The following is an 18,158-nucleotide window of genomic DNA, read 5'->3' as shown; positions in this document are numbered from 1 at the left end:
TATACATTACCTTTTTATGTAATTTCAGTTTAAACTTCTGTATTATTGAGAAATGAAATGAACAGGAACAGTCATAAGAAAACTACACCATTTAAATAAAGCAGCATTATTATTTAATTTAAATAGAATTCAAGTGCTCGTGACATTTGAAGTTCCAGAAACATCCTGACCTCTATCTGCATAACTGCCCTCTACAAAGTAATTTCATATTGTGAATTGATATTTATGAGGTTGGAACAGAAAATCCCTAAGCCACTGTATTAACTTGAGCTACAATGAACAGTACATATTCGCATTAGGACACCTGCCTCTTGTTCGATAAACTCTTGGAAGCTTAAACTTGTAGGATTTCTAACTGAACCATGTCAAGCCTTAGCTCAATGTCAGGTTCAATGCGACATTCCTCATTGACTATCAATCAGTGAAAATGTAATCAGGCAAATAATTGAATGAAGGCAATCGATCAAACCAAATTTCACCAAAAAAGTGATTTTATGCTCCATACAGTTGACATTCACTATAAATTTACATGAAAACTAAATACAACAGATTTTAAGATAATAAGTTTGCATTCAAATAAGCTTTGACAATTCATTCTGTACTCTCTTCCAAGAAAATATCAGTTAAAGGAATGTTCTTTTGCATAAATTAACCTTTGTATTTCAGTTACTACAGTGATTATGTCATATCTATGTGGTTTTTAAATGTCATGTAGAACCAACAGTCAATTGCTATCATGTTCCAAGTTTTTTTTTTAAGAAAGTTCATAGTAAACACTCAATTTTCACATCTATCTATTCCTGCTTTTCAAGTACCTTTTTCCACCAATCACACTCCAAAAGAAAGCTGTTGAGAAAGCAGAGGCATGTTCTGCTGAGCTAAACCACACCCCAGAATGTCACTTCCAAAAGAGACAACCTTCATAAATGTAGAGAGATGTTTATCTGCTCCCACTCTCTCCTCAGTTTGCTGCCCTGACTAACATGCATGTGTACTGTGAAAGAGTAAATTGAGACCCTATTCCACTGTTCCATAGAATAGTTAGAAAACTGACATCCATCAACAAATGTGAAATGTTTGCCAGGTACATTGACCTACAAATATGAGAGGCCAACTTTGACCAGCTTCCACCCTGGTTTCTTTTCAGATTATTAAGGAAAAAAATTGGTAAACAGTGCAATCATACCACAGTTGTCAGAGTTACCTTATTATCATAAAAATAGAAGTGGATCTTTGCACATGATTGCACAATGCTCAATCCCATCTGCAGTTCCTCAGCAAACAAAGCAGCTCATGCCTGATTACAGCAAGAATTAAGCATAAAGGCATGATCTTTCAAGTAACAGTCACACCACACAGCTGCCGCCAGCAATGACCCTCTTCCAACAAGAAAGAGTCTAACAATCTACCTCTGATAATCTGTGCTGAGATCCTCACCATCAACGTTCAGAAGTTCATGATTGACTAGAAACTCAGTTGGATTAGCCACATAAACAATGTGGCTGAAACAAGTAATGGAATGGGCATTCTGTAGCAAGTGACTTAACACTTGACACCCAAAATATCAACAATGAGATGGAATACATTCCAACAGCGTGGACGAGTGGTGCGCGCTCAAAAATTTTGAAAGACTCAAGAAGCAGCCTACATGATCGGTACCCTATTATAGATCCTAAAAATTCATTGCCTCCATACTGGTACGCAGTAGGAGTAATATGTACCATCTACAAAATGCACTCCAGTTGCTCGCACTGCTCCAAAAGCACCTCCCAAATTTGCTGCCTCCACAACTCAAAAAAATAACAGCCGATGAGTGAAAACACAACCACCCTAAAAAGTTGTTCTCCAAATTATATGCCATCACGACTTGGAAATATATTGACAGTCCTTCATCAATGTTGAAACTTATTTCAAGAGCACTGTGCGAACGCCTTCACCAGGAGGCCTGCAGCAATTCAAAAAGATGGTTCACTGCCACTTCACAATTGCCCAGCTTACATCTTGAAAATGAGTAACAATTATCCAATGTCACAAACCACACATTAAAAAAACATAAGACATAGGAGCAGAATTAGGCCATTCGGCCCATCAAATCTACTCTGCCAGTCCATCATGGCTGATTTATTTCCCAACCTTCTCCCCCATAACCTTTGATGTCCTCACTAATCAAGAACTTATCAACCTCCATTTTAAATGTACCCAATGACTTGGCTTCCACAGCTATCTCTAGCAATGAACTCCACAGATTTACCACACTCTAGCTAGAGAAAATCCTCATCTGTTCTAAACAGAATGTTATATTCTGAGGCTGTGCCCTTTTGTCCTAGACTCCACCACTATAGGCAACATCCTCTCCACATCTAGGCTTTCAATAGATTTCAATGAGATCTCTCCAGTTTTCTGATTTCCAGTGAGTAATACAGGTCCAGCTCCTCTTACATTAACACATTAATTCCTGGGATCATTCTCATGACCCTCTTCAATGCCAGCTCAAGTCCCAAAACTGCTCATAATATTCTAATGCCTGAAAAGCTCAACATTACATCCCTGCTTTTATATTCTAGTCCTTTCAAAATGAATACCAACATTGCATTTATTTGCCTTTGTTACCATTGACTCAACAGGAAAGTTAACCTTTAGAGAATCCTTTTGCACTTCTGATTTCTGAATTTGCTCCCATTTAGAAAACAGTCTACACTTTCATTTCTAGCAAAATGTATGACCATACACTTCCCTACACTATACCCCATCTACCACTTTTTCAATTCTTCTAATCTGTCTAATATAGTTCTGCTGCAGGCTCCCTGCTTCCTCAACACTACCTGCCTCTCCATCCATCTTTGTAACATCCACAAACTTTGCCACAAAACCATCAATTTTGTCATCCAAATCATTGATATATATCGTGAAAAAATGTGATCCCAACATCAACCCCTGAGAAATGCTAGTCACTTGCAGCCAACCAGAATAGGCCCCCTTTATTCCTACTCTTTGCCCTCTGACAGTCAGCCAATCTTCTATCCATGCTAGTAACTTTTTATTATTCCATGGGCTCGTATCTTGTTTAGCACCCTCCTGCTGTCAATGTCAAGTCTGCATTCAACCAAGGCATAAAGCAAAAACTCTGAGCTATGGGAAATCTATTAAGCAGCTACAGTCAATCTGATATACAAGAAGATGGGTATGGGTGTTGGAGTCTCATAATAACCCTTTAATTCCATTGTTACTGGAGTTCATTTTTTCACATTTATTTGTGGGGTCATGACTGTTGCTGGAAAGCATTTATTCCCCATCACTATTTTTTGAGAATCATGATAATCCATGTGGTGAAGGTACTCATTTAGTCTAGTATGGAATGGGATTCCAGAATCATGATTCAACAAATAAGAATTTATTTTGAAATCAGAATAATGTGTTAATTGGAGATTGCCATGTAATTGGTATCCTAATTATTCCAGAGGGCAGATGTCAAAAGTTTAGGAGGAATTGAAAACTGCTACTGAAAAATCTGATGAATAGATGCAAAACATGATAGTACCAGCAGTGGAATGAGTGTATAGTTAAAATGGTGCTAACCAAGTCAGCCATTTTAGTCTGTATGAAGTCAAAGCATACTATTGCAAATGACATTCATCCTGTCATAAACAATAAACCCACACAATCCCATTTGGTGTATTTGTTATTGATGGGACAGTTCCTGTTATTCAGGTGTGTTGTGTTGTTTTGTGGTAAACTCAATCTCTAATGGAATTATGTAGGCACAATATATACGTGGCTTGTCATCTTGACAAAGTTGGCCTTGACATGGTTGACAGGGAGGTTTTAGATTATGTTAACACTGTTAAGTACCAAAGGGAAGACAGTAAAACTCTTATTGAAATTTCAAATTGTCTTACACTTTTGCAATCCATATTAACATTTACAAGTCCAAGCTTGAAAATCCTGAAGCTCCCACATTATTTGAGCATTGTACAATCTTCAGAACACACCACTAACTTTTAATCATAACACTGAAAGACCAAATGATGAAATAGCAAAAGCAGCCCGAATTGAGGAAACCGACAGAAGGATGGCACCGTAGCCATGCATTTCAAACTTTGTCAATAGCTTACTAGTTAAAAAGTTTGCCCTGCAAATCAATGAAAGCATATTACGTGATGTTGAAGACCCATGTTAGGTGTTTGAATGATGATCAGGACAGTGGGGAAATGCTTTTTGCCGAACAGCTTAAGACAGGTACAAAAGACAAAACTAATTATGAAAAACTTTGAAGCTATTTCATGGAAAACAATATTCCGTTGGAAACTTTAATGGCTTAAGCAACTGATGGTGCCGCTTCGACGGTAGGATAGGGGATTATTGCTCATTTTAAAAATGTTGTACCTGACTGACAATGTTTTTGTATACATTGTCATCCACCATTTGGTTCAAAAAAATTAGGATGTTTGCACAACACCCTTTGCTGCTGTAATAATGCCGTCAATTTCAAACCAAATACACTTTATGATTGTCTATTGAGACAACTGTAACAAAAAATATTTTAAACAGCTACTAATGCATAAGCAGATCCAATAGTTATCAGAAGGTAACTGTTGTAATTTTGTTGTACTTTGGGACAGTCTTGCAGCATTTCTAAGTGACAAGCAGCTTGGAGAACAAATTGTTACTACCAAGTTTGACATATTTCATCTGTCAGATATATCTTGTAACTGTATAATAAATTCAGTTTTCAAGGAAAAAAAACTGCAATCTCATATCATGCAAAGAGGCAATAACCACTTTCCTTATAAAAAAAACTCACTTTTCAGCAGCAGTATTGGACATCAAGAGTTTTTGCAAATTCCCTCGCAGGTCACTCTTAAAATAGAATTGTAAGATGACGATCTGATTATATATCTTGATCATTTGAAACAACTGCACACTGATATGGAATTTCCATTCAGAGACCTACTGGAGATGCATATTCCAGATCGGGTGGTGGATCTGTTTGAGGTAATACCACATTGCAAGAATGCCTTATTGCTTCAGAGTGATATAACACCTCAAGCAAAATTCAAATGCAACAGCAAGCAAAATTGCTAGATAACGAGGGATATTCAGAATAAGTTTCCACAGCCCTGGGAGAAAGCAAAGTTGATTTTAAATTGGATTTCCCACCTCTTACTTAGTTGAACATACTCCTCACCTGCTATCAAAAGCTTGTAACCATCTTGAAATTGTGAAAAGAGGTGATCTTCAATTACCTTTAACCTAGTTGCAACCAGATATTCAAAAACTCGCTAGTTTACATCAGTCACAAAGATCTCACTACAGACCCAGAAAAAACAATATTAAACACTTTTTCCATTGCTGGTTGGAAGAATATTACAAGTTTCCTATTCAGAGCTTCGAAATAGTTTTATTTTTCATATGCTCCTATAACATTATATTTAACATTTAATATAATACCTAACCAGTTAAAACATAATTATTGGCTGGATAATACAATAATTAGTACAGTTGGAAAAAATATTTAGCAACTAAAACAGAGATTATGGTGGGTGCAGGTCACAGAGGCAAGAGAAGTCATAGTGCGCCACGAGCAGATAAAGGTTGAGAATCACTGCTCTAGATTACCATTCCCATAATTTAACCAACAAACAACCTGCTGCAAGAACTCAGAAGATCAAGCAGCATCTGCAGGAAGAAAGAAACTATCGATGTTTTGGATCCTGATGCTATCTGCCATTCACAAAGAATATCTACTGGACATAATTACAAGAGGACTATGGACACTTGTGGAATCCCAGCCAAAATATTTTTTTTAGACGAAAGATATATTAGTATTACATAGACAAGTTTCTATTGAAACATTACCATGGCTAACTCTTTGATTTGGAGAGAACATTGTTGTAAAAATATTATAAGATACTTCAAGACCCCATATCAGGAAAAATATAAAGACACAAACTTGATGTTTTGGAGAAGGTGTAGCTCCAAGGAGGCAAACCATTTCCATATTTTCTGGGATTGCCCTGAATTTATATTGGAAAGGTATTCATAGAACTTTAGGTCAGGTATTTAAGACCCAGATACCTCTGAACTTTGAGATGCTCTATTTGGGACAAGTACCATTTTTGGATCAGAAGAAAGACAAAGTTGCTACAGGTCCTCTTAGCGGCAAGTAAAAAAAATCAATCACCAGAAAGTGGCTAAATCCAATATCACCTACATTAGAAGATTGGCATGAAATTATTTTGGAAATATTTAAAACAGAAAAGATGACCTACTCTTTGAGAATTCAAAAAGAAAAATTTAATCAAATTTGGAATAAATTGATTGAATTTATAACCCCAAAGCGAGCAGACTTTGGAGGACTCTCCTAATGATTTATACTGCTTTTTCCATCAACGCAGTAATATTGCTAATGTAAGCACCCTTGGTTTGATTGTTTACTTTTTTTTTTGAAAATAGAGAATTAACACAAGTAAAGGAAAAGATTTGGGAAAGGGGAAAAATATGGAAAAATTAAGTAAATAAGTACATAGGGATTGGATAATTATGTTTGGGGGTAGGAGCAAACATGAACAAGTTAGGATATAAAATCCTACAATGGTAGTTACATAGGGTTATATATAATATTTTGGACCAGAAGTAATGGTTCAGAAGAGATACATGGAATTATTATTAATCCACTATTATTACTATTTTCCTTAACAATTATTGTCATTGCTTAGTCTAATAGGGTGGAACTACAACTGCGCATAATTATCTATTTACGTGCCTTATTACTTTTATATTATCTCAATGTGTACTTATGAATGTACAAAAAATTATAGATTAAAATTTAAATTTTTTTTTAAATCAAAGAAGAAACATTACCATGGTACAGAGAGCAGAGCAGAGCTGATCCATACTGCAGGGAGAGGTCAGTATCAGTCCCTTGTACCTCAGCAATTCTGGTAGCTTATCTAAAACTAGCTTCAGCACGGTCCAGTCCGTCTCCTTTACAGGGAGAGAAAAAAGTGTATAATGAATGGGGGAGAAGTATTGCTGTTCATAGACATATTTATTAACATGCATTTCAATCATCCAACCATTTGATTTACTTTCTCCAACAACCTCAAGGAAACATTGCACTAAAACTCATTAGATGGCAGCTTCACCAACTTCAAGAGATTTTAGTAGAGGTTCAACATTACTATAAAGATACTTTATTAGAGAATAGTGTCTTCATTACGAAAGGTTCTATTCCTTGCATATGGTGTACAAGGAAAACTAGTATTTATTGAATACAGCACAGTATTACAAGCTATGAGAGCCTAGTGGATTCACATACTCAAAGTCAAAAGTAGAGTTTATTGCTTGTTTTTCTTGTGAATCTGTGCTATGTTCCTATGATGTTGTTGCAAGTTCTCCCTTCTTCCCCCCCCCCCCCCATTACATCTGTGCATACATATGCAAGTAGAGTTCTTGAAAGTGAAGTCCATAGGTTGTGGAATCAGTTCAGAGTTGAGGTGGTTCAGGAGGCTGATGTTTGAAGGTAGTACAGGTTTCCCCCACTACCCGAAACAAGAGTGTTCCTATGAAACCTTACGTAAGCCGAAATGTCGTAAAGTGAAGAAGAAGTTACCATTAATGTATATGGGAAAAATTTTTGAGCGTTCCCAGACCCAAAAAAATAACCTACCGGATCATACCAAATAACACAAAACCTAAAATAACAGGAACATACAGTAACAGGAGTGATATGATAAATACACAGCCTATATAAAGTAGAAATATTGTATATACGGCATAGTTTCACTTATCAAAATTGGGAAGACAGCGAGCCAAAAGTCGATTTGGAGAAAAAAAAAATTCGGCACGTACACGCATGCACACAACTGCCCGCACAAGGCTTCACGGTCATAGTAGTCTTTCTCAGGGTAAACACACGTATAAAGCGGGTGTCTTTTTTTCATAAAAGCAACAATCCTCTTTGGTTAGCGAAAACAGGTGCTAATGTAGTAAAATGTCGTAAAATGAACATTCGAAAACGGCGGGGGGGGGGGGGGAAGGGCGCCACCTGTAACTTTCTGAAACTAGAGTGTGGGACCAAAGGCTCCTGTACGTCCTTCCCGATAGCAGCAACAAGAAGAAAATGTGATCTAGAAGGTGGGAACTATGATCAACAGCCTAGTGGTTTGTCACACACATAGGTACAATGAAAAACTTACTCCCAGTAGCATACAGCAACATAGCATCAGACACACAACATTCAAAAGGGAAATAAATCATACTTCTTTTTCTTTACAAGGAGGAATACAATTCAAATAAAAGAAATTAAAGTTAACTGCAATGCAGAGAACATTGTGCTGTTATATCAAGGTAGTGATTAAGGTTGTACAAGTTGATTCAAGTACTTGTACAAGTGGTTGAAGGGAAGTAGATTTTGAACCTGGTGGTGTGGATAGTATTCCTGCTCAATGGATTTTTCTGAAGGGAATCTAATAATTAGCAGGTGCTTGGGAAGGGGGAGCATTAACAAGTGAGTGGCCTATTGGAAACTAGTCCCAGACAAAATGGGACCAGTTTCTACATGGAACTATTTTTAATAAAATTAAAACCTGTCCGCAGCCAACATGAATCCCAACGTGCGGCGTGTGCACATGTGTTTTGCTGTTGTCGTGTTCTGTTGTTGCTCCTGCTTGTGTTGCCCTGCTGAGAATTGTAGACATGCTATGTTGGTGCTGGAATGCATAGCAACACTTCCACTGCCCCCACTACATCATTGGATGTGTTGGTTGTTGAAAGCAAATGACGCATTTCACTCTATGTTTTAATGCACGTACAATAAATAATCTGAAACTGAACCAGCACAGGCAAAAGAAAATCTGCAGATGCTGGAAATCCAAGCAATACATACAAAATGCTAGAAGAACTCAGCAGGTCAAGCAGCAACGATGGAAGAAAGTACAGTTGTCATTTTGGGCTGCAAACCTTCAGCAGGACAACAGAAAAGAAAGCTGAGGAGTAGATTTAAAAGCAGAGGGGAGGGGAGAGAGAAACACAAGGTGATAAGTGAAACCTGAAGAGGAACAGATGAAGTAGAGAGCTGGGAAGTTGATTGGTGAAAGAGATACAGGGCTGGAAGGGGGGCGGGGGTGGAAAGAGTCTGATAGGCAGGGATAGAAGGTTATGGAAGAAAGGGGGGGTGGAACACCAGAGAGAGGCAATGGGTGGGCAAGGAGGTAAGATGACAGAGGGAAAAGGGGATGGGAAATGGTGAAGGGGGAGGGGTCATTACCAGAATGTCATGCCTTCAAGTTGGAGGCTACCCAGATGGAATACAAGGTGTTACACCTCTAAAGAGTGTTGCCTCATCAAGTCAGTGGAGGAGGCCATGGACTGACATGTCAGAATAGGAATGGGAAGTAGAATTAAAATGAGTGGTCACTGGGAGACCCCGCTTTCTCTAGCACACAGAGCACAGGTGCTTGGTGAAGCAGCTTCTCAATCTACGTCTTGTCTCACTGACAGGCAGGAGGCCACACCGCAGCACAGAACACAGTATACAAACCCAACAGACTCACAGGTGAAGTGTCACCACACGTGGAAGGACTGTTTGGGGCCCTGAATGGTAGTGAGGGAGGAGGTATAGGGCAAGTGTAGTACTTGTTCTTCTTGCAAGGATAATTGCCAGGAGGGAGATCAGTGGGGAGGGACAAATGGACAAATGAGTCAGGCAGGGAGGGAGCAATCCCTGTGGAAAGCAGAAAGTGGCGGGTGGGGGAGGAGAGAAAGATGTGCTTGGTAGTGGGATCCAGCACAGGAAACAAGGCCTCCACTTGATGACAGTGAACTGCTGACTAGAAGCTCCAGCCTCAGTCCACAAAACACCAGTAATCTCAGCGCCACATTGCAAAAGCTGCATGGATGTTTGCAGACTGAGGGAGTCGATGTCCAGTGCAGGGCGAGCCTTTGCTCACACCAATGTAAAAGGAAAAGGAGGTCTTTGTCATTTGACTTTAACTCCCCTCTATTCTGAATCCATCCTTAAACCTAAAAAAAATCCAAAAACTAAATGAGCTAAATCTGAGCTGCAACCCAGTAATGAAGTTAATGAATCTGAATACTTACATGCTCAAGACACTGGAGAACTGCATTAAAGGCCAGTGAAAAAGGCAAATAACCCAGCCTAATACTGGTACTCTGAGCTGTGGCAGGACTTCCCGCTGGAGGAGAAACTGTACCTTGTCCTTTCTTCTCAGAATCACTGAAACAAAATACAATAAATGAAAAGATGGCTTTTTTTTTTAAATGTACACTTTGTACATTCCAAATATTAAAGACTGATCAAGTTGAAGTGCAATATTTCATAAGACCATAAAATGCAACAGTAGAATTAGGCCACTCCGCCTATAGAGATTGCCCTGCCATTCTATCACAGCTGATTTGTTATCCCTCACAACCCCATTTTCCTGCCTTATCCCCATAAACTTTGATGGCCTTATTAATCAAGAATCTGTTAGATACGTGGGTTATGACCAAAGATAAAAATGGCTGGAGATGCTTAGCACTTTCATGCAAGGAAGTTTGTCAGGTGAATCAAAATCAAACTTAGAAAAATAGCGAAAAAGAAAACTGCCGATATTTATCTTTAACTAGGTTCGCTTTATCTAGTTTTAGGACATGTGAAGATCTGATCACATTTTAGGCGTTCTAGAATTAATAGAGTTTATCTCCAAAAATCTAAAAAAAAGAGGGTGGCATGGCCTTACCTAACTTTCATTTATATTATTGGGCAGCCAATATACATTGTGCTACCTTTTGGTCTTTTTTCCATGGCCAACCCGAGTGCCCTAATTGGGTGGCAATGGAGTTGAGTTCCACTAAAGATTTATCTATTTCTGCACTTCTTGGCTCTGTACTCCCTAGTAGTTTGTTCAGATTAATTGTTAATCCTCTTATTAGACACACTTTGCAAATATGGGCTCATTTTAGGAAATTTTATGGCTTCTATGGTTTTTCCTTTTCTAGTCCTATCTTACATAATCACCTTTTTTTACCTACTATGTATGATACAACATTCCATGATTGGTATAGGAAGGGCATTAGACATTTTGAAGATCTTTTTATTGATAATCGCTTCACATCTTTTCAACAGCTCTCTGCTAAGTTCAATCTGCCTAATGCTCATTTTTTTTTTAGATATCTCCAAATTAGACACTTTATTAATCCTTTAATTCCTAACTTCCCTGAAATGCCTGAGAAAAATGTTATGGATTTATTTCTTTCTATTAATCCACTGGGTAAAGGTTTAATATCATTTATTTGTGATAAATTAGCATTCTTACGGCGTGCCCCTGTGGATAAAATTAGAATGGCTTGGGAGCATGATTTAAATATCTCTTTATCTGATGAGACTTAGGACTCGATTCTCAAATCGGTTAATTCAACCTCTCTTTGTGCTCGCCATTGTCTTTTACAGTTTAAGATTGTTCATAGAGCCCATATGTCTAAATCTAAATCATCTCGATTTTACTCTAATATTAGTCCTCTTTGTGATAAATGCAAAAGGGACGAGGCCTCTCTTATTCATATGTACTGGTTCTGTCCTAGTTTGGAGAAATTTTGGAAAGATGTCTTCATAACTTTATCTAATATTCTGAATCACCACTTAGAACCTAACCCTTTAATTGTTTTGTTTGATCTTTTGGGTGAGACAGATTTACGTTTGAGTTCGACAAAGTGTCGAATATTATCTTTTGCTTCTCTCCTGGCTAGACATTTAATCCTCCTTAGATGGAGAGATGTTGCCCCGCCCACGCATGCTCAAAGGCTTAATGATATTATGGCCTGCTTAGACCTTGAAAAAATTTATTATTCAGTTCTCAATTCGGATATAAAGTTCCATAAGGTCTGGGGACCTTTTATTGAGTATTTTCATAACCTTCCTCTTAACTAAGGTTTTTTTTTCGGTCCCTTGCTTTCAGCTCTTTTTTTTGATAGTAGGCATTATTATCTTCTGTATTTACAGCTTTGGGGGTTTGAATGTCCTGATTTATATTCTCTATATTGTGTTGTGGTTGGTCTGGAGCTTTTTTTTGTTGCGGGGCTTGGGGAGGACACTAACTTTACATGACTTCAATTTGGGTGCTTTCTCAATTATCTTTTTTGTATTATATTATTACATGTTTATTTTTGCACTGTATTAATGTTCTTCATTTTGATTTGGGGGTTTTTTCCCTATCTGTAGCGATGTAGAAAATGCATTAAAAAAACTATTTAAAAAAAGATCTGATCACATTTTAGGTAATATTTATATGGAAAGAGAAAATTCTACAGGGTTTGCAAAATTTCTAGCACTTCTTTAGATAAGTAACCTGGACCAGATGGTGTTACATAGAAACATAGAAAACCTACAGCACAATACAGGTCCTTTGGTCCACAAAGTTGTGCTGAATATGTCCCAGCCTTAGAAATTACTTGGCTGACCTATAGCCCTTCATTTTTCCAAGCTCCATGTACCTATCCAAAAGTCTCTTAAAGGACCCTATCGTATCCATCTCCACCACCGTTGCCAACAGCCAATTCCATGCACTCACCACTCAGAGTAAAAAACTTACCCTGACATCTCCTCTGTACATACTCCCCAGCACCTTAAACCTGTGTCCTCTTGTGGCAACCATTTAAGCCCAGGGAAAAAGCCTCTGACTATCCACACGATCAATGCCTCTAATCTTCTTGTACATCTCTGTCAGTTCACCTCTCATCCTCCTTCACTCCAAGGAGAAAAGGCCGAGTTCACTCAACCTATTCTCATAAGGCATTCTCCCTAATCCAGGCAACATCCTTGTAAATCTCCTCTGCACCCTTTCTATAGGAAAGATCCTCTCCACATCCACATTATCAAGGCCTTGCACCATTTTGATTGGTTTCAATGGGGTCACTCCTCAATCTTCTGAATTCCTGTAAATATAGGCCCAGAGCCATCAAACACTCTTCATACGACAAACCATTCAATCCTGCAATCACTTTTGTGAACCTCCTTTAAACCCTCTCCAGTTTCAGCACATCCTTTCTAAGATAAGGGGCCCAAACTACTCACAATTCCCCAAGTGAGGCCTCACTAGTGTCTTAAAGTTTCAACATTACATCCTTGTTTTTATATTCTAATCCTCTTGAACTGAATGCTGAAATTGCATTTGTCTTCCTCACCGCAGACTCATTCTGCAAATTAACCTTTAGGGAATCCTGGATAAGGACTCCCAAGTCCTTGTGCACCTCAGATTTTTGTAGTTTTCTCTCCATTTAGAAAATAGTAAACCCTTTAATTTGTTCTACCAAAGTGCATGACCATACTCTTCCTGACCCTGCATTGTATCTTTGCCCATTCTCCCAATCCAAGTCCCTCGGTAGTGACTCTACTTCTTCAAAACTACCTGCCCCTCCGCCTATCTTCATATCATCTACAGACCTTGCATCAGAGCCTTCAATTCAATCATCCAAATCATGACATAATGTATAAGAATCGGTACTGCCTGACTGGCAGAAGGCAAAGAGTGAGAATAAAGGAAGCCTTTTCTGGTTGGCTTCCGGTGTTCCACGGTGGTCTGTGTTGGGACAGGTAGGGAGGGACAGGTAGTTTTGAGGAAGTAGAGGTGCTACAGAGGGACTTGGATTGGGAGAATGGGCAAAGTTACAATACAGGGTCAGGAAGTGTATGGCTGTGCACTTTGGTAGAACAAATTAAAGGGACTACTATTTTCTAAATGGAGAGAAAACTACAAAAATCTTCACCAGATTCACCACTCTACAGCTAAAGAAATTCCTCATCTCTGTTCTCAAGGGATGTCTTTGTATTCTGAGGCTGTTCCCTCTAGTCCCAGACTCCCCCACTATGGGGAGCATCCTCTTCACGTTCACTCTTTCTTGGCCTTTCAATAATCAATGGGTTTCAATGCGATTCCGCGGCCCCCCTTCATATTTCTAAACCCTAGCAAGTCCAGGCTCAGAGCCAAACACAACTCAAACATTAACCCTTCATCCCTGGGATCATTTTCATGAACTTCCTCTAGACCTTCTCCACTTCCAACACATCTTTTCTTAGATAAGCTGCCCAAAACTGTTTGCAATACTCCAAGTGTGGTATGACAAATGGTTTATAAAGCCTCAACATTACATCCTTGTCTTTACATTCTAGTCAAGCCTTGTTTCACATCCAATGAGTGAAATTTAAATCGAAGGTGTTGTTTTATGTTTTTTATTTTGAAAAAGAGATGCAGCACAGCCTTCCAGCCCAAGTCTATGCTGCCCAATTACACCCATGCATCTAATTAATCTACTAAACCACATGCCTTTGGAATATGGGAGGAAATTAGAGCACCCGGAGAAAACCCATATGGTCATGGGGGAACATGCAGACCTCTTAGTGGGAGGAATTGAAACCAAAATTGAGTGTAGCAAATAACAATGCTATGTGCCCATCTCAGCCAAAGTTTATCCATGTGTAGTAAAACTAGTATTTCAAACACAATTAGCAGCAGAACTACACAGGTCTATCGAGTCTACACCAATCCTATTGAACAATTCAGGGCAGCAGAGTAGCATAGCAGTTAGTACAATGTTTTACTGCGCCACCTGTAGGATCGGGCTTTGATCCCACCACTGTCTGCAAGGAGTTTGTACATTCTTAGTGTGTCTGAGCGAGATTCTTCCTGGTGCTCCAATTTCCTCCCACTTTCCCAAGATGCAAAGTTAGGATAAGTGAGTTGTTTTCCATATGTTGGGGGTTGAAGAGTGGCTACACTTGCAGGCTCCCTCACATGGTTCTTGCTGATTTGATTTGACACAAATAACACATTTCACTCTTCATTTCCATGCATGTGACAAATAGAGCTAATGTTTTCTTTCTTCAAGATTCCTCCGGGTGATTCGGTTTCCTTCCACGTTCCAATGTTGTTCAGATGGGTTAATTGATTAATTGGGTGCAATTGGGCAGTACGGATTCATAGGGCCTGTTACCATGCTGTATCTCTAAATAAATAAATTTCTTTGCTCCATCCCTGCAGGTTATTGTTCTGTCCAGTTTCTATACAACTCCCTTCTGAGGGCCCGACCCAACTCCACTTCAATCACTTCAATGAGCTCCTCATCACTTACACACTGTAGAAAGAAAATTCTCATTGGGAAACCTGGGACCTTCTCACTAGTGGCACAACTTTATTTAATGACAGAGTGTAGGTTGAAGGTTTTTTTTAAGAAAAAAAAGCAGCAAACATTATCAAACTGAATGACATAACAGATAAGGGGTGAATGAATGATCTACCATATATTTTGAGATCTGTACTGTTGAATTTATTTATTATTTCATTTACTGAGATACAGCACAGGCACTTTGCACCACGCCGCCCAGCAAATCCCTGATTTAAACCTAGCTTAATCATGTGACAATATATAAAGACCAATTATCTACCAACCAGTGTGTCTTTGGACCGTGGGAGGAAACTGCAGCAGTCACAGGGAGAACAGATGAATACCATACAGGCAGTAGCAGAAATTGAACCCAGGTCATCAATTCTGTAAAGCATAGTCTTAACCACTGTGCTGCCCTTTGACTGAAGGATAAAATGAAAACTCAACAGCTTACCTGCTTCCACAGAGACAATAAGGGCTGAACCTCACTATCATGTCCTTGTTTGGCACTCCAATGCGAAAGAGAGAGTCTGCTCGAAGCTGCAGAAAAAAATTAAATACCTGCAGAGGGGGAAAAAAAATTGTTAGTTAGCAAAATAAGACCACAAGACATAGGAGTAGAATTAAGCCATTTAGCCCCTGGATTCTGCTCTGCCATTTGATCATAGCTGACTTACTAAAGACTTCAAATTAGAAACAAGATACTCTACAAAACACACCACTTGCTTTTAGAACTTAATGTGTATATAATGCACCGTTACTTCAGAAGGTATGACAGAATCGTGAATTAATCATATGGTTAACCAAATTAAGTGCTGTTGATGGTGAATATTTTCATAGATTACGGGGAGATTTTGATGAGGTAGGGAAATGTGCCAAGGAGTAGCAAATGGGTTTCAACACAAATGTGAGATGATGTATTTTGGAAAGTCATACCAGCATAGGACACGTTGTGCATGTTAAGACACTGAGTGCAATGGAACAAAAGCATTTAGGTGTACAAGTGTATAGCTCATTGAAAGCCGCATTACACATTGACAATACTTTGAAGAAAGTCAGGGCATTGAGTTAGGAGAGAGAGAAGGGCACCACAGTAGCACAGCAGTTAGTGCAACATCATTACAGCTCCAGGCAATGGGGCTCAGAATTGTATTCTGGCATCCGCAGCAAGATGTCTGTATATTCTTCAGTGAGTGTGTGTTTCCTCTGGTTTCCTCCCAAATTCCAAAGATGTATCAGTTAGTAGGTAAACTGGTCAGTGTAAACTATTCTATGATTAGGCCAGGGTTAAATAGGTGGGTTGGTGAGCTGTGTAGCTCATTGGGCAGAAAGGGCCTGTTCCACACTGTGTCTCTAAATAAGAATAAAATTATGCTGCAGTCGCACAAGTCAATAAGGATGCACTTAGAATACCTTAGAAAAAGTTAGCATTTAGCACTTAGAATAAGTTTTCAAACTTATAGCAAAGACACAGCTAAACTGGCAATAGTGCAAAAACATTTGAGGATGTTGCCACAACTGGAGGCCTCAAGTCATAGGGAGACCTAGCTAGGCTAAGTCTTCATCCCCGGCAATGTGGAAGAACAAAGAGCAGCTTTATAGAAGTGTTTAAAAATTATGAGAAAGAGATAAGGTGGATAGAAACAATCTTTTCCCTTATGCAGGAGAGTCCAAAACTCAGAGGCAGCAATTTCAATGAGAGGGATAAAGATTTACGAGGGACCTGAGAGGCAACAGAGAGGGTAGTGAGTATATGGAACGAGCTCCCTGAGGAAGTGGTTGAGACAGGTATCATTTAAGAACAATTTAAATAGGTACATGGAGGAATGGGGTTTGGAGGGATATGAGCAAATGCAGGGGGAAAACAAAATCAGCTGGGTGCACAATATGGTCAGTCTGGACTAGTTGGACCGAAGAGTGCTGTATTGCTATGACCATAGCCAAATGTCGTAGGGATTAATTATAAATATCTCAAATTACACAGTTAAATGCACAATTCCTCATTAAATGAAGGACATGTTCATAGAATTGCCAGCTGCTTAAACTTTCTCATGGGCATTTTGCTTCCTTAAATGGAAACTGTCCAACTTTTTTTTTAAATCATTAAGGTGTTCCTCTAACACTCAATTATAAGTCATAGGACACATGTCTTTAGTTTAGGGTCTATGAACAAGTGTTGGATCCTGGTGATTTTATGATCCAAAGTCAAAAGCAGGCATAAAACATCGCTTATGGCCATTATTAAGTATTACAAAAGCAAAACAAAGAAAAATAAGTTGTGGTCATCTTCTACAAAAACTAGCTCAGACTGAAAAGTTAACAACATTCCAGTGATAACGATTAACCTATAAAACAGCCAAAATGCAGTAGCATGTCATTTGCTATAAAAAAGCTAACCTAGAAAAATACTACAATTAGTGGAAAATTCACTGAATGGTTACATACACAAGTATTATATAAAAATAGCACAGGAAGCACATATAAACTATGAGAAAAATACATGAAACAGTACTAAAACTACACTGAACTACGTGAAAACAACACAGAAAAAAAACACTAGACTACAGACCTACCCAGGACTGCATAAAGTGCACAAAACAGTTCAGGCATTACAATAAATAATAAGCAAGACAACAGGCACAGTAGAGGGCAGTAAGTTGTTGTCAGTCCAGGCTCTGGGTATTGAGGAGTCTGATGGCTTGGGGGAAGAAGCTGTTCCGTAGTCTGGTCGTGAGAGCCCGAATGCTCCGGTGCCTTTTCCCAGATGGCAGGAGGGAGAAGAGTTTGTATGAGGGGTGCGTGAGGTCCTTCATATTGCTGTTTGCCTTGCGGATGCAGCGTATAGTGTAAATGTCCTTAATAGCAGGAAGAGAGACCCCGATGATCTTCTCAGCTGACCTCACTATCCGCTGCAGGGTCTTGCGATCTAAGATGGTGCAATTTCCATACCAGGCAGTGATGCAGTTGCTCAGGATGCTCTCAATACAACCCCTGTAGTA

The 18,158-nt window shown here is 38.9% G+C and overlaps 1 protein-coding gene across 7 annotated transcripts in view; it reads right to left on the bottom strand.

The window, feature by feature from the left end:
• The window catches only part of tsc2 (TSC complex subunit 2), a 132,337-nt gene that overhangs the window by 77,651 nt on the left and 36,528 nt on the right, over positions 1–18,158 (bottom strand). For all 7 annotated transcript variants that reach the window (XR_009513865.1, XM_059979050.1, XM_059979052.1 and 4 more), the window contains exons 18-20: positions 15,614–15,720; positions 10,102–10,237; positions 6,862–6,984 (exon numbers count right to left, since the gene is read on the bottom strand). Coding sequence is in view for 6 of the 7 variants with exons in the window: in XM_059979050.1 (XP_059835033.1) it covers positions 6,862–6,984; positions 10,102–10,237; positions 15,614–15,720 (366 nt within the window). In the remaining variant the exon portion in view is untranslated. The remainder of the gene's footprint in view (positions 1–6,861; positions 6,985–10,101; positions 10,238–15,613; positions 15,721–18,158) is intronic.

Source organism: Hypanus sabinus, chromosome 9 (genome assembly GCF_030144855.1).
Source record: "Hypanus sabinus isolate sHypSab1 chromosome 9, sHypSab1.hap1, whole genome shotgun sequence".
NCBI classification, from domain to species: Eukaryota; Metazoa; Chordata; class Chondrichthyes; order Myliobatiformes; family Dasyatidae; genus Hypanus; species Hypanus sabinus.
The sequence above is the reverse complement of the archived record's forward strand: the minus strand, read 5'-3'. Positions and strand labels throughout refer to the sequence as shown.